This window comes from Panthera leo, chromosome A2, assembly GCF_018350215.1.
Source record: "Panthera leo isolate Ple1 chromosome A2, P.leo_Ple1_pat1.1, whole genome shotgun sequence".
In the NCBI taxonomy this organism is placed as follows: domain Eukaryota; kingdom Metazoa; phylum Chordata; class Mammalia; order Carnivora; family Felidae; genus Panthera; species Panthera leo.
This window is the reverse complement of record NC_056680.1, coordinates 22,867,408-22,887,173: the sequence shown is the minus strand read 5'-3', so window position 1 is coordinate 22,887,173 and position 19,766 is coordinate 22,867,408. Positions and strand designations below refer to the sequence as shown.

The window sequence follows — 19,766 nt, the reverse complement described above, 5'->3', positions numbered from 1 at the left end:
TCCTCCTTCCTCCACTAACGTACAAACATTGGAACTTTTTTTTTTAATAAAGCATGGCTTAAGAGACAATATTAAAAAAGACCACCTAAATCTATCAAGACTAGTTTACTATGTGATAGGACATGCCTTCCTTTGTAAATGTGTATAGCCAATTTACTCATTTTTCAAACATTAAAGGAGCACTCACTCTGAGTGAGATAGGAGTCTGGGCTCTCCCCAAGTGCTCATGATGAAATCAGAGTAAAAGCCTGTTCTCATAGAACATGTAGCCTCCAAGGGGAAATAAGACATGCCTACAGATCAAAATGGCACCAGGAAATAATACAGGACATGTATTTGTGAGGCACTGCACTACCAGTTTTACCTGCAGAACCCCATTTCAGGCTCACAACAGTGTCGGGCACGTGTCATCATTACCCCTGCTCTGTAGGTGACACAACTCAGACCCAGATAGGTCTGGTAACTTGTCCATGGGTGGTGGATGGTGGAGGCTAGATCTGAACTCAAGGAGTCTGGGTTAAGACTCCAGGGGTTGGACTTGACCAGCTATTTGCCTCCTCTGTTTTGCCTTTTTGATTGTGTGTAGCATGAAAAGAAGCCCTTTACTGACTAGTGGGCCAGTTACCTCCCTCCTTCTGTCTTCCCCAAAGCATTGTTTCTGACACACAACAGGAGATTATTAAATAATAAACCTCGGAGTATCGAAAAGGCAACAATTACTGAGCATTTACCATGCCTCAACATTGAACCAGGTACCTAATATACACCATTTCATTAATCCTTACATTTAAAAGGAATCAAAGGAAGAACTATTATCCACATCCTGATTTTGGAGATTAGAACATTGAGGCAGGTTAAAAACTAATTCGATTAGTTAAGTAGGCTAAGTTATGCTATGGGAACATATCAAACTGGAAATCTCAGTAGCTTAACACAAAGGGTTATTGATTATACTGGCAGCATGGGCTGGCACACAGCCGGGGGCAGGGGGAGTAGAAAGGCCTCCGTCCCTAGTGGTCACTCAGGAAACCGGGCTGATGAAGTCATCTCATGACTATTCCATCCAGAGCATGGAGTTTCAGAGTTCACAAGGGCAGGAGAACATTGTATGGACACTATCATACTAGCTCTAATGCGCTTTAGCCTAGGAATGATGCAGGTTGGTTTTGCTCACGGCCTACTGAACCTGTCTTGAGGCCCCAGCTAACTGCAAGGGGACTAGGAAGGTGGAGTGAACACACGGGTATCTGGTGATCAGTAAAGTACTATGCCATCGTAATCATCCCAAGGTCACCCAGCAACTAAGCGGCAGAGTGTAGAGGGTTAACCATTCCACATGACAATGTCCTCAAAATTTGTAAATGTATTTCTGGAGATGCTATTATAAGTTATCAAAACTCATCTAGAAACACCCAAACATTGTCTTAGAACTCATAGCCTTCTCTTAGAACTTTCTACTTTCTCAGGACCATCCCAATTTTGGCACATCCGAGGGGAAGTTACTCAGAGCCAAGCACACAGGGGGAACCTACCTTTGTTGGCACAAGCCATCCACTTGAGATTGTCTGCAAAAGCAGCCTCCCGTCCAATGAGGTAGGTGAAGATGCGGACCTGAGAGGAAGAGGAACACAGGCATCAGTGGTGTTCACCTTTCACTCTGCTGCCCCAGATCACATGCGTGGCACACACACATGTGGTTTACCTCTTTAATGCCCCAGGCTTCCCATCTGTAGGAACATATTTAAGACATTTGAAGTACAGTCAGCTAGAAATATATTCAAAACTCAGGCCTTTGATCTTTTAAACCATATGGCACTGGTGGTGGTTGTTTTTCGGTGTGCAACACACGACAGAGGAGAGCAACTTGAAATGGGAAATGGCAACATCACGGGTCTGGGTTTGCTACAAACATATGGACAAGGATCGTCCAGGCCTGGACCAAATCCGCAACCATTTTCCTCATCCACACAGGAAATGCAGGGTATGCTCTTCCTGGGAATAAACGCCACCAAAAGACCCTCAACATCCCTCTCCCCCAATGGTGAGGACAGGCTGCAGAGAGTCTTACCATCTGTGGTGTCTGGCGTGATTTTAGGAGGTAATTAAGTGGGACCAGAGGCACGGCCTGTAGCCAGGAGACCAATGGGGACTCTTTCTTGCCTTCTTAAGCATTTGGTTCCCAAAGAGTAGAAAACACATGTAAAACCCTGTCTCTCTCATTTTCTACTGCTTTCTCAACTCTCTCCCATGAGGCTAGTATTCTCTGAAATAGAGTACAATCCATCCCCCAAAGTAGTACTTGAGGGTAAGATGGAAGAAGAGGAACTAAAAGGGATACAACTCTTGAATTCAAATTTAAAATGGTACATGGCTGAAGACTGCACAGTCCAAACAAAAGTCTTCTGGTGGGCCAAGGATGGTGCTGTGGCTACCTCTTTGTGGCTCAGTTAATGAAGACACACTATCGGATGAAGACACTGGATATGTGGTACGAGAGGCTTTACCAGCTGGTGTCCCCCCAGCCCGCTGAAACTGGCTCAGGCATCCCTATTGCCCCTTCAGTGCCTTTATTATAGTGTAGATAACTAGTATCTTGTGTGGTTATGTCTGTGAGGTTGATTCCCGCTAGCCTGTCCACCTGATGCAGGGAAGGAAGAGGTGTGCCTCTTTCCCCTGGCTATGTCCTGATGGAGCACAGCTCAATATATGAATGGGTAAAAATACACGAATGCTCCCAGCTGAGTAAAAAAAATGCAGATTGTGCTTTCTTTTATTTATTTAATTATTAACTTTTTAAGTAGGCTCCATGCCCAACATGAGGTTTGAACTCACAACCCCAAGACCAAGAATCATGTACTCTACCGACTGAGCCAGTCAGGCGCTCTAGATTTTGTTTTAATTATAAATACCCTCTTCTCTGGGCACTATAGCTTGAAAGCTAGTTTAAAGAGGTGTGTGTGTGTGTGTGTGTGTGTGTGTGTGTGTGTGTGCGCGTGTGTGTGTGTGTGTGTGTGTGTGTATTTAAGTTTTTATGTATTTATTTGGAAAGAGAAGGAAGGGGAGGGGCAGAGAGAAAGAGAGGGAGAAAGAAAATCCCAAGCAGGCTCCGTGCTGTCAGTGCAGAGCCCAATGTGGGGCTCAAGCTCAAACTGCAAGATCATGACCTGAGCCGAAATCAAGAGTCAGATGCTTAACTGACTGAGCCACCCAGATGCTCCTAAAGAAATGTTTAAACACACGTTATCATTACATAACCTCAGCCTGTCCTCACTTGTGTGCACGAAGGCAGTCATTTCATCCATCACAACTCCTCCAAGGGTGCTTCCTGAGTGGGTGAGCAGGCAGAGAGAGATTTGCCTCTCTTCATTCCCCTCACTCTCTCCCACACTATTCCCAATGGAGTCACACTGAGAGAGAAAGGATATGTCACTTATTTATTATTATTATCATCATCATCATCATCATCATCATCATTATTATTACTTAAATTGGGAGATTCTGGCTTCTCTTGGAGGAAAAAAGAGAAGAGTCAGTTTCACGTGGCCAAAAGTGATTATCACTGACCAAGCCCTACATAAAGTCACTTTCTTGTTCACTTTTCCTGCCTGGCCACTGTGGGCATTTAGCTGAAGATGTCTGATGTAGGTGGTAGCTGAGGTCCAGTTAATTAAAATGATTTGCTTAATTTCATCTAGTCCTGGGTCATCTGAGTTCAAGCCCCATGTCAGGCTCTGCGCTGACCATGTGGAGTCTGCTTGAGAGTCTCTCTCCCTCTCTCTCTCTCTCTCTTTCTGTCCCTCCTCTGCTTGCACTCTCTCTCTCTCTCTCTCTCTCAAAAATAAACAAATAAACTTAAAAAAATTCATCTAGTCCTGCCTTGGGATAACACTGGGGCCTCCTCTCAATCTCTTCAAGATGCTGGGTCTGTCCACATAGAAAACCCCAACCAGCCCCATGGCCCAGAGCCAGCACCCAGAGGAGCCAGCACTGGAATACAGTGTTTTGAGACCCAGACCCATGCTTTTTTTTTTTTTTTAATAAGTCCTCACCTTTCATTTCAAATTTAAGCTGTTTTAAGGGAAAACCCTAGATTGATAAAAACTTCCATCCCCACTGGCTTTTAATGAAGCAGAAAGCTTAAAAGATAGCTCTTCGTAAATGAAGCTAGGGGTCTATCTTTGCAGGCAAATAGGAAAAGATGTGGCACAGAGCAGCCCGTATGTTCGCATGCACCAAACCTCCTCTGCCATGCAGATTAAGAACCTCAGGATAAACTGAGTTCTCTCTCAGCGGCATGGTTAAAGCTCCAGCACAAGGCTGTGAACCACTAGCAAGACTTCTATAATCCCTCACTTAAAAAGATGGCAACCCATTTGGAAAACCAGCAGGATCGTGCCAAACTTCAGGCCAGACATGACTGCTCAAAGAACTGTGCTAACAATAACCACAATAATGGAATCCAGCATTGCAGCCCCCACACCCCCGCCATGGCTCCTATACCACTGCTGTGACCCCTACCTGGCCCTGGGAACGGGGCCCTGGGTCAGGTACATGCTAAAGGATTTATAGGCATCATATTTATTTTGTTAGTTTGTATTTTATTTTACTGCTTATGAAAGAGGATCAGAATCATGTTCAATCTTTCCATTTATGTGGCGCCCTTGGCTCCCTGGGGGACTGGCCTCCTTATCTGAGTAGAAACGGCATGGAAAGGACTTGTCACATCTCTGCCTATAAAATAAACATCATCAAACAATACTAGGTCCACACCCTGGATTTCTCACAATGATGCCTTTCAACTGGCAACAAAAGAGAAGGGATTTTTACTCCAAAATAAACATTTTGGAGAGCAATTTAACAATATCCATAGTATTTTTTATTTGTAATTTTTTCAGGCCCAGTAATTCTATCTCTAGGCATTTATCTTATAGCCAAGATAACAACAACAACAAAAATACCTGTAGGAGCTGAGCAGGTATCAAAGATGACAGGAAGTGATAGGCATATGGAAAAACTATAGAGTTGAATGTCTTCATAAAGCCTTGTAATTTCATTTTATACATTTTCACCAATACACAAAAATGGTAAAGCTACAAGATTGTTCACCTTCATTATTTGTAATAGTCAATAACTGTTAGAGCTTAAGTGTCTCTTGATAGCTGAATGGCTAAAAAAAAAAAAAAAAAAATTACAGTCCATTCACAGAGCCGAATACCCTGTAGATATGTACTCATGTAGAAAGACATCTGGTATAAACTGGTGAGGGGAGCAAAGGCAAGTTGTAGGATATGGTATAGCACAGAATCCTATTTTTCTTAAAGGGGACTTATACTTTTTATTTCACAAATGTCTCTCTCATTTGAATGTTTTTACAAATGAACAAGTATTGCTTTAATAATTGAAGATCATTCTAAATGAGCAGAAAGTAATCAGAAGGCAACTTCTTGAACCATTCTACAAGGACCTAGGAAAAATCAATGTAGCACTGAAAATCCAACACAAGAGATGAAATGTGGCCATTAAGACCCAGCCCTGCATTTTCCATGGGGGGCTGCCATAGTCCACCGCTCAATTAACTGAGTGCAAAAGCTGGAGAAGTAACACAATCAAATCGCTCATTTCCATCATTAGCAGATTCTGTAATCTGATAGATATTATTTCCAACAATTAGAGATTTCTTCCCCAAGAAGCACCTTTAAAGAAATGTTCACAAGTCTGCCTTGAGGCCAACTACTTTTCAGATCAGAGGTGGTCTTGAAAGCCAGGTTCACAGCACAGAATATCGAGGGACAGAGGCACCACACAGTTCAGACCACAGCAGGAAGGACACACTGAGGCTCCCCAGAAAGCCAGGCCTTTGTGTTCATCATTTGCAGGCATGAAGGCACCACTCTCATTAATGCAGCACAAAGGCAGCGGGGGAAAGTCTGCATCAACCTATTAGTTCATTTTGATCTCCCATTTAAGTTTGTATGGTCTTTAAGTATTCTATAAACCCAATTAAGCTTAATAAAATTTAGAATGTGGACATTTCTAAGTTCAAAGTCACTTAATTTAATCTGCTTAGTATAAAATTTCCCAAGTGAAACAAACAAAAATCTCAATCCAGTTTTCCCAAAAAACAAATCATGCTTACTCATGTAGATGCAATTCCCACCAGAAAATGTGAGAGGCACCATTCCTCTCATGGTGAATATAGGTAGTTTGAGTTTATAATAATAATGAACCAAATCTCTTCTTTCTATAGCCGTCAAAATAGGGGACGAAGAGTGTCTGCCAGTACACCTATCGTGGACACGTTTTACAGCCAGAAAACAGGCGGCCGCCAACTCCCCCACAAGTCCCTTTGGTAATGAATGGGACATGGTCAATGACCATGCTTTTGAAACAGTCTGAGTGTAACAGGTCATCCTCCATCTGTCACAAGTAACTTCTGAGCACCTACTATGTACCAGGGACCTTTCTTGGTGTTGGGGATAAAATGGATAAACCGTTAAAACAAACTCTGTCTTTAGGGAGTTTACATTTTCATGGGAGTAAAACAGATAATTAATGGCAAATTCATATCTAACATTTATTTGTTGGATTAAATGCTTATGAGGAAAATAAAGCACAGTAAGGCAATGGAGAGTGATGAAAGCTGCAAGAGAGGAAGGGAAGCCCCCCCCACCCCCTCGATAATGTGACATGTCATCAGGGATCTGGACAAAATGGGGTGGGAGAGGCAGAACAAGACACATGGCTATTGAGGAAGAATGCTCCAGGTGAAGGGAACAGAAGGGAACAGAAAGTCCCAGCCACTGGGACTTTGAAGGCACCAGTGGAAATGGAGTGGAGTCAATTAGCAGAGGTTGTAGAGAATGAACTTGGATAGACAACAGGGCCCTTGCAACCACTGTTAGAGAACAGAACCACAGAAGGGACTGAGTCGGAGTCTGATATGAGCCACATATAATCTTGTAAAAGGTAAGTGTGTTTATAGTGTAGAGAATGAGAATAAGCCATGAGAAGTCATGCTCAACTTGGCTGCTCATTTGATTTTCCTGTGATGTTCTTACAATTCTGAAGACCCAGGTCCCATCCAAGCACAATTAAATAAAACCCTCTGGAGCAGAGAGTCTTTTAATCTCTCTTGGTTCCAATGTGCAACCAAGTTTGAGAACCACAGCCATAGGGAGACAGGGTAGAGCAGAGACACAAAAGTAGGAGGCCACCAAAGTGGTCCAGGTGAGAGATGACAGTTGCTCTGGCCAGGGTGGGGAGAGTTCTTAGACTTCACCGAACATCAGGATCACCAGGGGCCTTGGATCACATCTTACCCCAACACCCACCCTCCAGAGATTCAAATTAAGTAAGCCACAGATCTACATTTTTAAAACAGCACCCGTGGTAGGTCTGACATAGGTAGACCGATGCCAACTTTATTTATTTATTTATTTATTTATTTATTTATTTATTTATTTATTGCCAATGTTTTAAAATAACAGAGAAGATGAGCCTTGAGCAAAGGGAAGTGGAAGCAGGAATTAATAAATCAGTGGAGCCATTTCCAACAAAGGTATTTCCATACATTGCTAAGGATTGAGGCTAAACTTCTAGTTTATAATTTGTATGTGGTTTAAAAAAGATAGAGGAGATGGATCAAGAAGACATTTTTTTTTAAGTTTGTGTCAATCCAACAAGGCAGGAACATCAGACACCAACCAGACTGGGCAAACAGGACCAGCCATATGCAGTTTCTTTTTTCCCAAGAAAGGGCAGATCTGTGCCCACATATCTGTAGCTGATCTTTACACCCAAAGCACTGCTCCTCAGAATTACAATAACCCCATTCTTGCTCCCATGTACAGAGGAAAGAGCTGAGGGCAGCACATTTAGGAACCTCCAAATACATACTCTCCACATTTATTTTTTAAAAAGACTATGTTTTATTTTAAAATAACATTTACTACAAATCTAGTACTTATAAAAAACTTATAAAACATGGATCCTGAGAAACTTAACAGAAGACCATGGGGGCGGGGAAGGAAAAAAAAAAGAGAAGGAGGGAGCCAAACCATAAGAGACTCTTAAAAATTGAGAATAAACTGAAGGTTGATGGGGGGTGGGAGGGTGGGTGATGGGCATTGAAGAGGACACCTGTTGGGATGAACACTGGGTGTTGTACAGAAACCAATGTGACAATAAATTTCACATTAAAAAAACATGCAATCTACATGGATTATATGTATAAATGGCATTTGCTAAAAGAATCATCGAGTACCTCTGGGGGCCCACATCCATGGGTTCCAAATTTTAATTCAACTAAGTGGCGGCCTCTGCAAATGAATATGTGCACTTACTTTTATGTCTTTGCACCTGCTCATGCCCCTTCAGACTCACTGCCCAACTCAATTATTCCCTAAAATACCTTCAGGATTTCTTAAAAATAGTCTATGACTTCAACTTTAGAAAGAAGTCTCCTGATGTCTTTATGTCTTAAAGTCAACTTACTATTACTGAGTATGTTCTTGCTCTGTATCTTCACAAGATATATTCCTAACCAACTTCTCTTATTTGCTCATTCCTATGAATTATGGTGCAGAGAAGCACCTCTGAATAAAATCTTTAACCTCTAAGCAGAAGATGAGGGCTGGAGCTTGATTATTCCCCAAATGCTTCATAAATGACTGCCAATATTGTCTTCACGGAAGCACTGCAAGAGTAGAGGCAGCCCTGGAGAAGGCTGATGCCAATGGACACAGTTATACTGAGCAGGTCGCTTTAATCTAGAAGCCATCATGTTCATAATAAAAGGAGAAACATCCTTATCCAAAGGCTGAGAGAGGCGCATAAGGTAACACTGTCCTGAGCAGCAATATGAGGGGACAAATTGAATTAAATTACAAAAGTAATAAAATTTCAACAAATGAGTATCATAGATCATTATGATAAATGGACTGTCATTTGGGGGATGCTGTAAGAGTCTGTATAATCTCTTCCCTCTCAAGCACAGTGCCTGATACCTCATGTGTGGTACTGAAATATCACAATTCAGAAAAAGTGCAATTTGGGAATCTTCTGAGCAGGAGGATGCAAGTCTGGTTTTATGGGCATGTGTTTTTTCAAGGTGGAGAAGGTGTGTCTGAATCGCCCAGAGGCTGAGCTGAGTTAGCACAGCAGAGCACAGGTGCGACGACACACTAATCACAGAACAACAAGTAGTCAAGCTACAAACATCCTCAAAGGTGGGTGACACAATTCATTAGACTATCCAGCCCCATGGACTTCATTCAGGAGGCAAAGCCAGTGTATAAACTGTCTTTTTATGTTCTGTGCTTTTGATGCTCTGGGGCGTTGCTGCCTTGGAGGAACTACCCCTCCCCGGGTTAGCTAATTCCTGGAGGTAGCAAATAACTTGCCTGCAGGTGCACCTCTGAATGCAAATAAACCAATCCAGACCTCCTCTTTTTATCAGATGTTCACACTCTGGACCATTCTCCACCTGTCCTAACCACTCCATGGCTGCTACCAGACAATTAGGGACAGTTCTTATGCCCCAAAGTCCACTGAAATTATCCAATCCCAACCCTGCTTTGCCTCTTTCTTACATGAAGCCACAAAAAGGCTTCAGCCCTCTAGCTCCCCTCTCTCTCTCTTTCTTCACACTTGCCTTGCCTCGGTGTTTCCCTTGGTGAAGCTCCATGTGGTATGGCGTGCCTCTTGCTTGTAGAGGACAACAAGTATAATAAACTTCTTCCTTCACACCAGCCACTTCTATGCCTGCGCACCTTACCATATCTGATTCAAATAAATACTAAGTACCCTCAAAAAATCTAGGAATCAGGAGACCTGGGCTCCAGGTGCGCCCAGCTCCACACTTACTGGCTTGGTGGCGTTGAGCAAATTAAACCCTCAGAATGTACTTTCCTTATGTGTGGGCAACATGTGGATCACCTGCCCCACTCCCTGTGATCAATGGGGAATGGGATAATGGATGCAAGGACAGGTCAGAGGCAGTGAATCTGTCAGAGTTGCAGCCATGTGTGTTTCATACAATTTGCTGCAGTAAAACTAAACAAAGTGAGTTGAGGAAAGCCAACTCTCTTATCCATAGACACCCCCCCCCTTCCACCCTGCCCAGAGGTCTGGTTAAAGAGGGAATTGATGGTTGTGGGTGAATAAGAGATTCTTCCTAGGGGAGGGTTTTGAGCAGCCATCACTGATATTTGTCATTACCAAGGATGATGGGATTGAAGTCCCTAACACTAGAGGTACAGCAATGACAACTTCTGTTAACCTCTGCAGAGTCATAAGATCAATTGAGACATTGGCAAAGGCTATGGACCTTCCCCCTACCAAAAAAAAAAAAAAAAAAAAAAAAAAAGAGCCCAAAGCTGTACATTCACAATTTCAGATAAGATTTATGAGATTTGGGGCACCTCCTCACCAAAGACCCAGATTCCCTAGGAATCTCTGGATCCCAGGTTAAGAACCTCTGTTTTACAGACTTCTTGTATTCTGTACTCTAAATTCCTCAAAAACAAATTGTATTCTTTGGACAATAAAAATGGGCTCTTAAGTGCTTGCCAAATTGAGAGAGAAGTTCATTTGTTCATTTATATGTCCATTATCCAATGATTTGGTGAGGCCCAGATATCAGCCATCCATGACCAGATCCAGACTTCACATTGGGAATGAGACCTCAATATGTAGGAGCAAGGTGGACACACCAGGAGCCCTGAGACAGAATAGGGACAACTACAGACCTTGAATTTGCACATTACAACATGGAGCCTTTGAATGGCCACACCTAAAGGAACAGGGATGGAATGGACAGATAGGACCCCCGTCATTCATTTTTAAATCCAGAGAATCCAGTGCAATCGTTGACATGAAGCTAGCACCCAAACATGTGTTGACTGGTAATACATAAAAATCCTTTTCTGATGATATGAAGGCTCTTGAAACAAATTCATCACCAAGATTGAGATTGCTGGCCACCACAGGGCCTACAGATCTGTATGGCTGGGAGGTCTCTCCCTGCTTCCCTTGCCCTCTCAGACCTGGAGATCAAGTGGTAACAGTTATTTGTTTACAGGTATGCCCTTTCTTCCAAGAAGGCTCACAGATTCAACACCATGAACAAAAACACAAACTCGTGTGTAAAGCTGTTAAATTCAGTGGAACAGGTCAGAAGGTCTACTTACGTAAAAGGGAAACTAATTGTTCTACAAATGGGGATGCTCATACTTACACTTGTGAAACATCTTGGAATCACGTCCCTCCCTATCTTAGAGCCTTCCGATGTCTTCCCATTGCACTTGGAATATATTCCCAACTCCTGATCACAGCTACGATGCCTTGGAAGACCCAGAGACATGAAAAATTCTTTTTTGGCTTTAGGGTCTTTGTCTAAAGACCCTGTCTTTAGGGTCCTGTCCCACTGCCTAGAATGTTCCTCATTCCCTCACTTTCTATGGCTAACTCCCTCTCATCCCATGTGTCTCCTTCATGATACCTGGTACGTTTTGTAGGTATCTTAATGACTTATTTCCTTGAATTACATCGATTTCGTCCTCCAAACAGAAATGCAGATGTGGGAGCAGAATGAAGCCACTACACCCAGCTCAGTGCCCGGGATGTGGTAGATTCTCAATGAATATCAGTCATTCACTTTCTCTCCATTTCTTTTCATAAATTTTGTAAGTCAAAATAAGTTGGCATGGGATGCTCATGAATTTATCAGAGTTAGAGCTCTTTCCTTCACTACCAACTTCGTTTTAAATGCTTTCCTATTTTTCCAGATTGATATGCTATCAATCAGCTGGAAATTTCACTTTCCCCTACAATAAGTTCCCATGATTTCTTTTCACACTGCAGTTCGGTGATAAATAGCAAGAAATGGAGGACGGAAAAGTTCCCGTCTTTGTTACTGCCATCTCATCTTCAGGAGCCAGAAAATGGTGTCTTAGTTGAGGCCTCACATGGGTGGATCATCAGTTTTATAGCATATTTCTTCCTAGGTGCTGCCCCTTGATTCTAGATGGAAGGCATACAAGCTGTAGACTGAAGTCAATTGTATTTTAAATAACTGCCTGCTTCAAGGATAACCTAGCAGGGAAAAGACAACACTTTACAGCGATGATGGGACACTCCAAGCAACTTTCAGTGCAAGTCCCTTCTTCCTCCTGCCCCTTGGCACAGTTTGAACAGGCAGCAAGATTTCATGGAAAACAGGAATGACTGGGTGGACAGGTGAGAAGAATACAGTGGATACAAGACAGGGTTGAGAACTGGACACACCCAGTTTTAGCAGCTGGGTCTTCCCCAAGTGAGCCAGGCAACCTGGGGGGAGTTATGTGATCTTTCTGAGCCTCATTTTCCTTACCTGCAAGGCACTATGGTTAACAGAATACCCATATGGCAGGATTGCTGTTAAATGGTAGGGTGAGGGCAGGGTTTGTGCTACTAAAGAGTGTGTGGGGGGTCCTTTCTAAGAGGAGGTCTCCAATGGGACATCTTGCCTGGACCCTAAAGAGAAAACATGTAGGAAAAGGCCCAAGGGTGTGAAGCCTGAAGGCGTGAGTTGGCCTGTCAGTCTGGACCTTAGTGAAAAGCTCCTTTTCCCTTAATGGTACCGCCCACCCCACCCCCCACCCCCCCGAGTTTGTGTTCACTACCCAGATGAGGGTACAGGACCAAGACTCACACGGCCTTGGGCACAAATGCAGCCCTTGTGTGGGATGTGGGCCAAAGCCCGTCCCCACCCCCTCACCACTCAGTAAGAAGCAGCATGCGTTTGGATAAAGCAGTCCCTCCACAGACCACCCTAGTGAATCAGCACAGTGCAGGTTATAGGTCGAGGATTTAGGGGTTTGGAATTCTGCCCAAATCATTCTCAAACTTATTAAAACCAACAGCTGTTGTGAACTCTAAGCTAGCACGGTTCTTGTCACTTCTATCTTCCCCACCAATCCTCCCTGTCACTAAGAATTAGTCTAAAATAGCAGTTTCTGCTGTCAAATCACCTGCCACCTTCTGGGCTTACTGTCAGAAAGAAAAGTCAAGGACTCATCAGACAACTGCAAGGATATTGTTGAGGACAGCGTTCATTTCATTTTAGCTGTGACTCTCCAAGAGGCAGACAGGTAGGAACATGGCTCAGGGTTGGGAGGGAAGGACTTATCAGAATCACCTGTGGGGTTTCGGCAATCGATACATGCTCATTATCAGTACCCCGACCTCTGCCCCCTCCAGGGATTCCAGTGCTCCCATGACCCTGAACATCCACTACGGGAGCATGCGCCCAGCTGAAGACCGTACTATCAAGAGCCACTGTTTTGACATCAACAAGTACCATAGGTGGATGAGGCAGGAAAGTGAGAGAAAGTTCCAGGGGGCAACTGGGGGGAAACATATCTTCTTTCTGAGAAACCCCAGAAGAAAATTTATTTCTTGCCTTCAATCAGTTAGAGTTGTATTTATCCTAAGAATTGTTATCTTACAGACCGTAAGCCTTAAAGTTATCCAGGTTTCCTCACTGGTGTTGGCTGTCCTCATCTCCAACAGAGATTAAGTGTTTTGTTTGGCCCTACTTTTATTATGTTCTGGTCATATATTTGTTCAATGTTCTTGTCATGAAGGAGGGTTAAATTTTGTTAAAAACTTTTAACTGTAAAGTCCCTGTATTTCTTCTCTTAGCTTTGTGTCCCTTTGGAGGGATAGTTTAGGTCAAAAGAATCCTTCCTGATCTTCCCCTCGGCTCTCTGCTCCTGGAAATGAACTCTCCAGCATTTCTCACATTTTCCCCACCACGTTTTACATGTAAGAGAAAACAACAGGAAATTAAGTAGTATCAATCATGCCAGTAAGTTGGTGAAAAAGGCGTGGTGACCAATAAACACTGAGGAAGGGGAGGTCATGCAGGGCGACAGATCATCTCTGTCCTGCAGGAGCATTCTTGTAGTGGAGAGAAGCTACAAACCCAGTAGAACCCACATGGAATGCACGGGATGGTGGGGAAAGATAGCCTGGGAGGCAGCAGACAGATCAGTGAAATGCAAGCCAAGAAGAGCAATGGGTTTTAATAGAAGAAAATACATAAACTATGGGGCACCTGGGTGGCTCAGTTGGTTAAGCAGCCAACTTCGGCTCAGGTCATGATCTCACGGTCTGTGAGTTCGAGCCCCATGTCGGGCTCTGTGCCGACAGCTTGGTACCTGGAGCCTGCTTCAGATTCTGTGTCTCCCTCTCTTTCTGCCCCTCCCCTGCTCATAGTCTGTCTCTCTCAAAAATAAACATTAAAAAAATTTGTTTTTAAAAACAGATTTAACGCAAAGTTGGTATTCCTGAGAGCTAGAACCTATTTTCTTTCCTCACCATTATGGCTTTATTTATTTGTTGGTTTGTTGTTTTTCTGGGGTCAGGATTTTTCATGAGGATTGAGGGAAGAGAAAGATAGATACTGTGTCCTGGAACTGAGTTGTTTGTTTTTCCAAAATATGTTTCTCCCACTGGAGAGCCTGAAGATTGGTCAAAGCTGCTGGCTCTAATATGAGCAACAAAGTTCTCCAGTTTTCCATCTTAAACACCACCTTCCAGGAGATGAGGGGTTTTCCTGGAGGAGTAAGCTTGAGGATATGAGGCTGCATGGGAGGAAGGGTCCACAGCATCTGCTGCAGCCTGGAAACCCTCTCTTTCAGAGCGCTGGGTGACTTCTAATGACTTCAGTGTTAAAAATGATCCTAATTAATGACATGGAATGGGGAAATAAATAATTTCTTTGGAAGTTTCTTGCTAAATACAATTCTTGTGATTTTCATCTCCTCTGCCAATACTTAGTCTAAGCTACCAACACCTCTCATTTGGATAAACAGCCAGGCCTCTTATCTGAGCTTTTCCATTGCTATCCAGTCCCAGAGAAAGCTTCCTGTAGTAAAAATCAGAAAATGTGCCTCCTTTGCTAGAAGTTCTGCAGGGGCATTGCATTCATATATAATAAGAATCAAAAGCCACCCCTGGACCATGCTCTGGCCCCTGCCTTGTTCCACAATCCCACCTCAGGTTGCCCCTCACTATTGCCAAATTCCCAGCCATGCCCTTCCTCCCACATTAACCTTTTTCCAATTCCCCCAACACCTCAAGTCTTTTTCATGCCACAGACCCTTTACACATGCTCCCCTCTCAACACTAAAACATTTTAGCATTGCTGTTTCCTTTCTATCCTTTTGGTCTTATCATAAAACTCCCCATGTCCTAAAGTCCCTCCCTCCTCTTGTCACCTAAAATAAGTCTCCATTTTATGCTTGGCCTCAGTCCCTATTGCTTTTCTGCACAGCATTCAGTGCTACTTACAGTTATTTTATTTGCCACTTGACTATGTTCTACTTCACACACATACACACATACACACACACACACGCACACACACACACACACACACACTGAAGTGTAAGCTTCATGATGGAGATACAATGTCAGTTTTGTTCACTATTGTTTAACTCCTAATCTAGAACCTGACCTGTAGCAGAAGCCCCCACATAACTTTCAAATAAATGAATTAATGCGGTTATTGCAAGAAATTATAAGGTATAAGCACAGGCTAAGTAGGGATAATCCATCATAATGTCTGCAGTAGGAACATGGTAAGAGAAATAGAGTACTATTACAGCATTAAAATCATGTTGAGCACCCGCCCATTGTCACATATCATACATGGCAGGATTGCAATGAGGTGGGCACTATCATTATTCTCATTTAACAGATGAGCAAATTTGGGGTCTTTTGTGGTTCCATACAAATTTTAGGATTCCTTATTCTAGCTTTGAGAAGAATACTGGTGCAATTTTGATTGGGATTGCATTGAATGTGTAGGTTGCTTTGGGTAGTATTGGCATTTTAACAATATTTATTCTTCCAATCCATGAGCATGGAATGTTTTTCCATTTCTTTGTATATTCTTCAATTTCCTTCATAAGCTTTCTATAGTTTTCAGCATACAGATCTTTTACACCCTTGGTTAGGTTTATTCCTAGGTATTTTATGATTCTTGGTACAATTGTGAATGGGATCAGTTTCTTTATTTCTCTTTCTGTTGCTTCATTATTGGTGTATAAAAGTGCAACCAATTTCTGTACATTAATTTTGTACCCTGCAACTTTGCTGAATTCATGTATCAGTTCTAGCAGACTTTTGGTGGAGTCTGTTGGGTTTTCCATATAGAATATCATGTCATCTCCAAAAAGTGAAAGTTTGACTTCATCTTTGCCAATTCTGATGCCTTTGATTTCATTTTGTTGTCTGATTGCTGATGCTAGGACTTCCAATATTATGTTAAACAACAGCAGTGAGAGTGGACATCCCTGATGCTCAATGTCACTCCTCATCAAGGAAATACAAATCAAAACCACACCGAGATACCACTTCACGCCAGTCAGAGTGGCTAAAATGAACAAATCAGGATACTATAGATGCTGGCGAGGATGTGGAGAAACAGGAACCTTCTTGCCCCTGCCGGTGGGAATGCAAACTGGTGCAGTCACCCTGGAAAACAGTGTGGAGGTTCCTCAAAAAATTAAAAACAGATCTACCCTATGACCCAGCAATAGCACTGCTAGGAGTTTTCCCAAGGGATACAGGAGTGCTGATGCATAGGGGCACTTGTACCCCAATGTTTATAGCAGCACTTTCAACAATAGCCAAATTATGGAAACAGCCTAAATGTCCATCAGCTGACGAATGGGTAAAGAAGTTGTGGTTTATATATACAATGGAATACTATGTGGCAATGAGAAAGAATGAATTCTTGCCATCTGTAGCAACATGGATGGAACTGGAGGGTATTATGCTGAGTGAAATAAGTCAGGCAGAGAAAGACAGATACCATATGTTTTCACTCATATGTGGATCCTGAGAAACTTAGCAAAAGACCATGGGGGAGGGAGAAGGAGGAAAAGTTACAGAGAGGGAGGGAGCCAAACCATAAGAGATTCTTAAATACTGAGAACAATCTGAGGGTTGATGGGGGCTGGGGGAGAGGGGAAAGTGGGTGATGGGCATTGAGGAGGGCACCTGTTGGGATGAGCACTGGGTGTTGTATGGAAACCAATTTGACAATAAATTATATTTAATATAAAAAAAAAAAAACAGCAGATGAGCAAATTGTGGCTTGGAAAAGGTAGGAACCTGTCCTAGGTCACACAGTAGGTAAGTGGCAGCTATCAAACCCTTTTAAGGCATATGGGACTCCAAAGTTCATTTCTTTAATTGCAACACTTTGACATGAGAGCAAAATAATGGGTCACAGGATATGACTAAAGTCACTTTAAAGGAAAAATACAAATACAAATTAAGAGTTTGGGGGTATTTCTGTTTTTTGGGAGGTGTTTTTGGGTTTTTTTTCTTTTTCTTTTTTTGCTATGGAATTGAAAATGGTTTGTTAATGACAATGAGAGTATTGGGAAATAGCCTTCCTGTTGGTGGGAATATAAATGGGCATAAGCTTTCTGACAATAACTTGATCATATCTTTCAAATATTTAAAATTTACGTAATATCCAACACAGCAACCCACTTATAGGAAATCACCTCCAATTTTTTTCCCCACCAAGTTGAAATTTTTCATTTTGTTAAAATGTACAAATAGAATTAATATAACAGTCCACATTCTACAGTTTCTAAACATTTATCCATTGATGATGTCCATAAGATGCTGTTGCCCTTCATTGTTCAGACCAAGTTCAGATGTCTGATATTTTGCCTTTCTTTCTACCCACCAAAGCAATCTGTCTTTTCAAAAGTCTTGATGGATATTTTCTTTGTTTGACTCTCCACATTGCCGAAGGAAACCATCATGCAGCGAAACGATTTAACATAAAGGATATATGTTGAAGCGCTGTTCACATTAGAGAAAAATTACAACCACCTAAATGTACCCACAGAAAGGGGATTAAATTATAGTACATTCATTCAATGAACTTTCATAAAGCCATTACAAATAATGGTCAGGTTGATCGCGTAATGACTTGGAAAGACATCACTAAAAGAACAAAATAGGCTCCAAAACGCCATGTACAGTCTTAGCCAATCTATAAAAAAATAAAAATATATTTTCACAAAAATAATGGAAAGATATATGCAAAGGGTGCCTAATGCTATAATCTCTGGTGGTTGGAGAGCAGATGATACTTCTTGCTTGCTTGCTATCTGTTGTTTTTTAATTTTCTACAGTGAACATGAAACACTTTTGTAATAAGAAAATATTTTTTAGAAAGAATTTAGGTAAGAAATTTCCACTAAATTCCATTCAGCTGATATTTCCAGAACACCTACTGAGTGTCAGGGTCTGGGCAAGGTAGGAGAGGTGCAATATTGATCCAATACCCAACTCCATGCAGAAAAGATCCTGGTAGGAAAATTCAGATTATTGCTTAAGGATTATGGACATGATTAAACAGGTCTCACAAGGATGTCCTACTGAAAATTAGAAGCAGCACCATTCGCCAGGTCATCAAAAATGGACTAGGCCAAGACCCGTGTGAAAGATCACTCAGACCTGTCGAGAACACACAAGAAGTCATGCTTTGTGTGTTTGCAGCAGAAATCTGATTTCCATGGGTATTAAATCGTCATTTCATTTCATGCTTCTCCCCTTTGGAAAACATCTGACCTGAAAGATGTCTTCAGCTCAATGTGACATGTCAACACTAAGCGTGAATGTGGGTGCCTGCAACATTGTGGCAGATCCTCTCGGAGGCTGTACCCTCTGAAGTCCACCATCCACATTTATTGTCTAAGGTAAGCTAGAGAACAAAATGTAGACTCCCCAAAAGTGCTGGGAGGATCCCAAAGACGTAGGTCTGTCATTAAGAGATCAGAAAATGAATAAATCCATTTCAATGCAGCTTTATACCTAACTATGATCAATACAGCATAATTTGATTCTCTTTAGAGGCGGAAGAACAGAGAAAACACTGGTGTGATACTTCTCTGTCTCCATGCTAGGGCAAGGATGGACCTGAGCTAGTGGCTTAATAGTTACAGACAACTACAGCCTTGCATCCTCAGGCCTGACGCCAGCCTCCTGCCTCAGCAGATAATGAGTTTGGCAATCTCTGATAGTCTTTTCTGGATGCTAATCCCCATCATGGAACTTCTATAATGCATGATATAATTTAATACACCTGGCAGACTCACCATCAGTTCATTCTTTTGTTATGTAATAGCCCAAAGTGAAGTCGAGGGTGGTTAATGCTCTGACAACCAGCTATTATCCCCAATAACAGGCGATTTTCAAAGGATTATTGCCGTCAGAAACCATTTTATGACAACTGGCAACTGGAAGCCAATGTAGCAAAGTAAGATGGTTTTTGGGAGTCACCTTTTTTTTTTTTTTTTTTTTGTACAAATCTACAAAGATGCTTCAAGCATTCCCCAAATGAAACCACTGGAGTAGTGATAGGTTTCATAGGGCAAGATAAACCCCCTCACCAGAACAACTAGAGGGACACAGGCCTTAAAGTTACTCAAATCTTTCTATTCTTACAAGACTTTCTATCTTTCCCCCCATCTTTGCCCTTTTATAATATTCTCGTGTCCCAGAAGCCTGCTTCCGGGTAAGTTACAGAAGTCCTGAGAGCTTTCCCAGGAACTGATTTCACTCCAAAGATGTTTTACTCTGTGCTGGGCCCCGGAGGGAAGTCCAATCATGGGCCCCATCAGTTCTGAGGGGTTTCTTCCTGATATGCATGTCCTGACTTAACTGAATCTCACTTTAGGAAGGTAATT

At 42.3% G+C, this 19,766-nt stretch overlaps 1 protein-coding gene across 1 annotated transcript in view; it reads right to left on the bottom strand.

Moving 5' to 3' along the window:
* The window catches only part of CACNA2D3 (calcium voltage-gated channel auxiliary subunit alpha2delta 3), an 859,990-nt gene that overhangs the window by 295,879 nt on the left and 544,345 nt on the right, over window positions 1-19,766 (bottom strand). Inside the window, exon 12 of the mRNA XM_042929688.1 lies at window positions 1,533-1,611. Within this exon, the coding sequence (XP_042785622.1) occupies window positions 1,533-1,611 (79 nt within the window). The remainder of the gene's footprint in view (window positions 1-1,532; window positions 1,612-19,766) is intronic.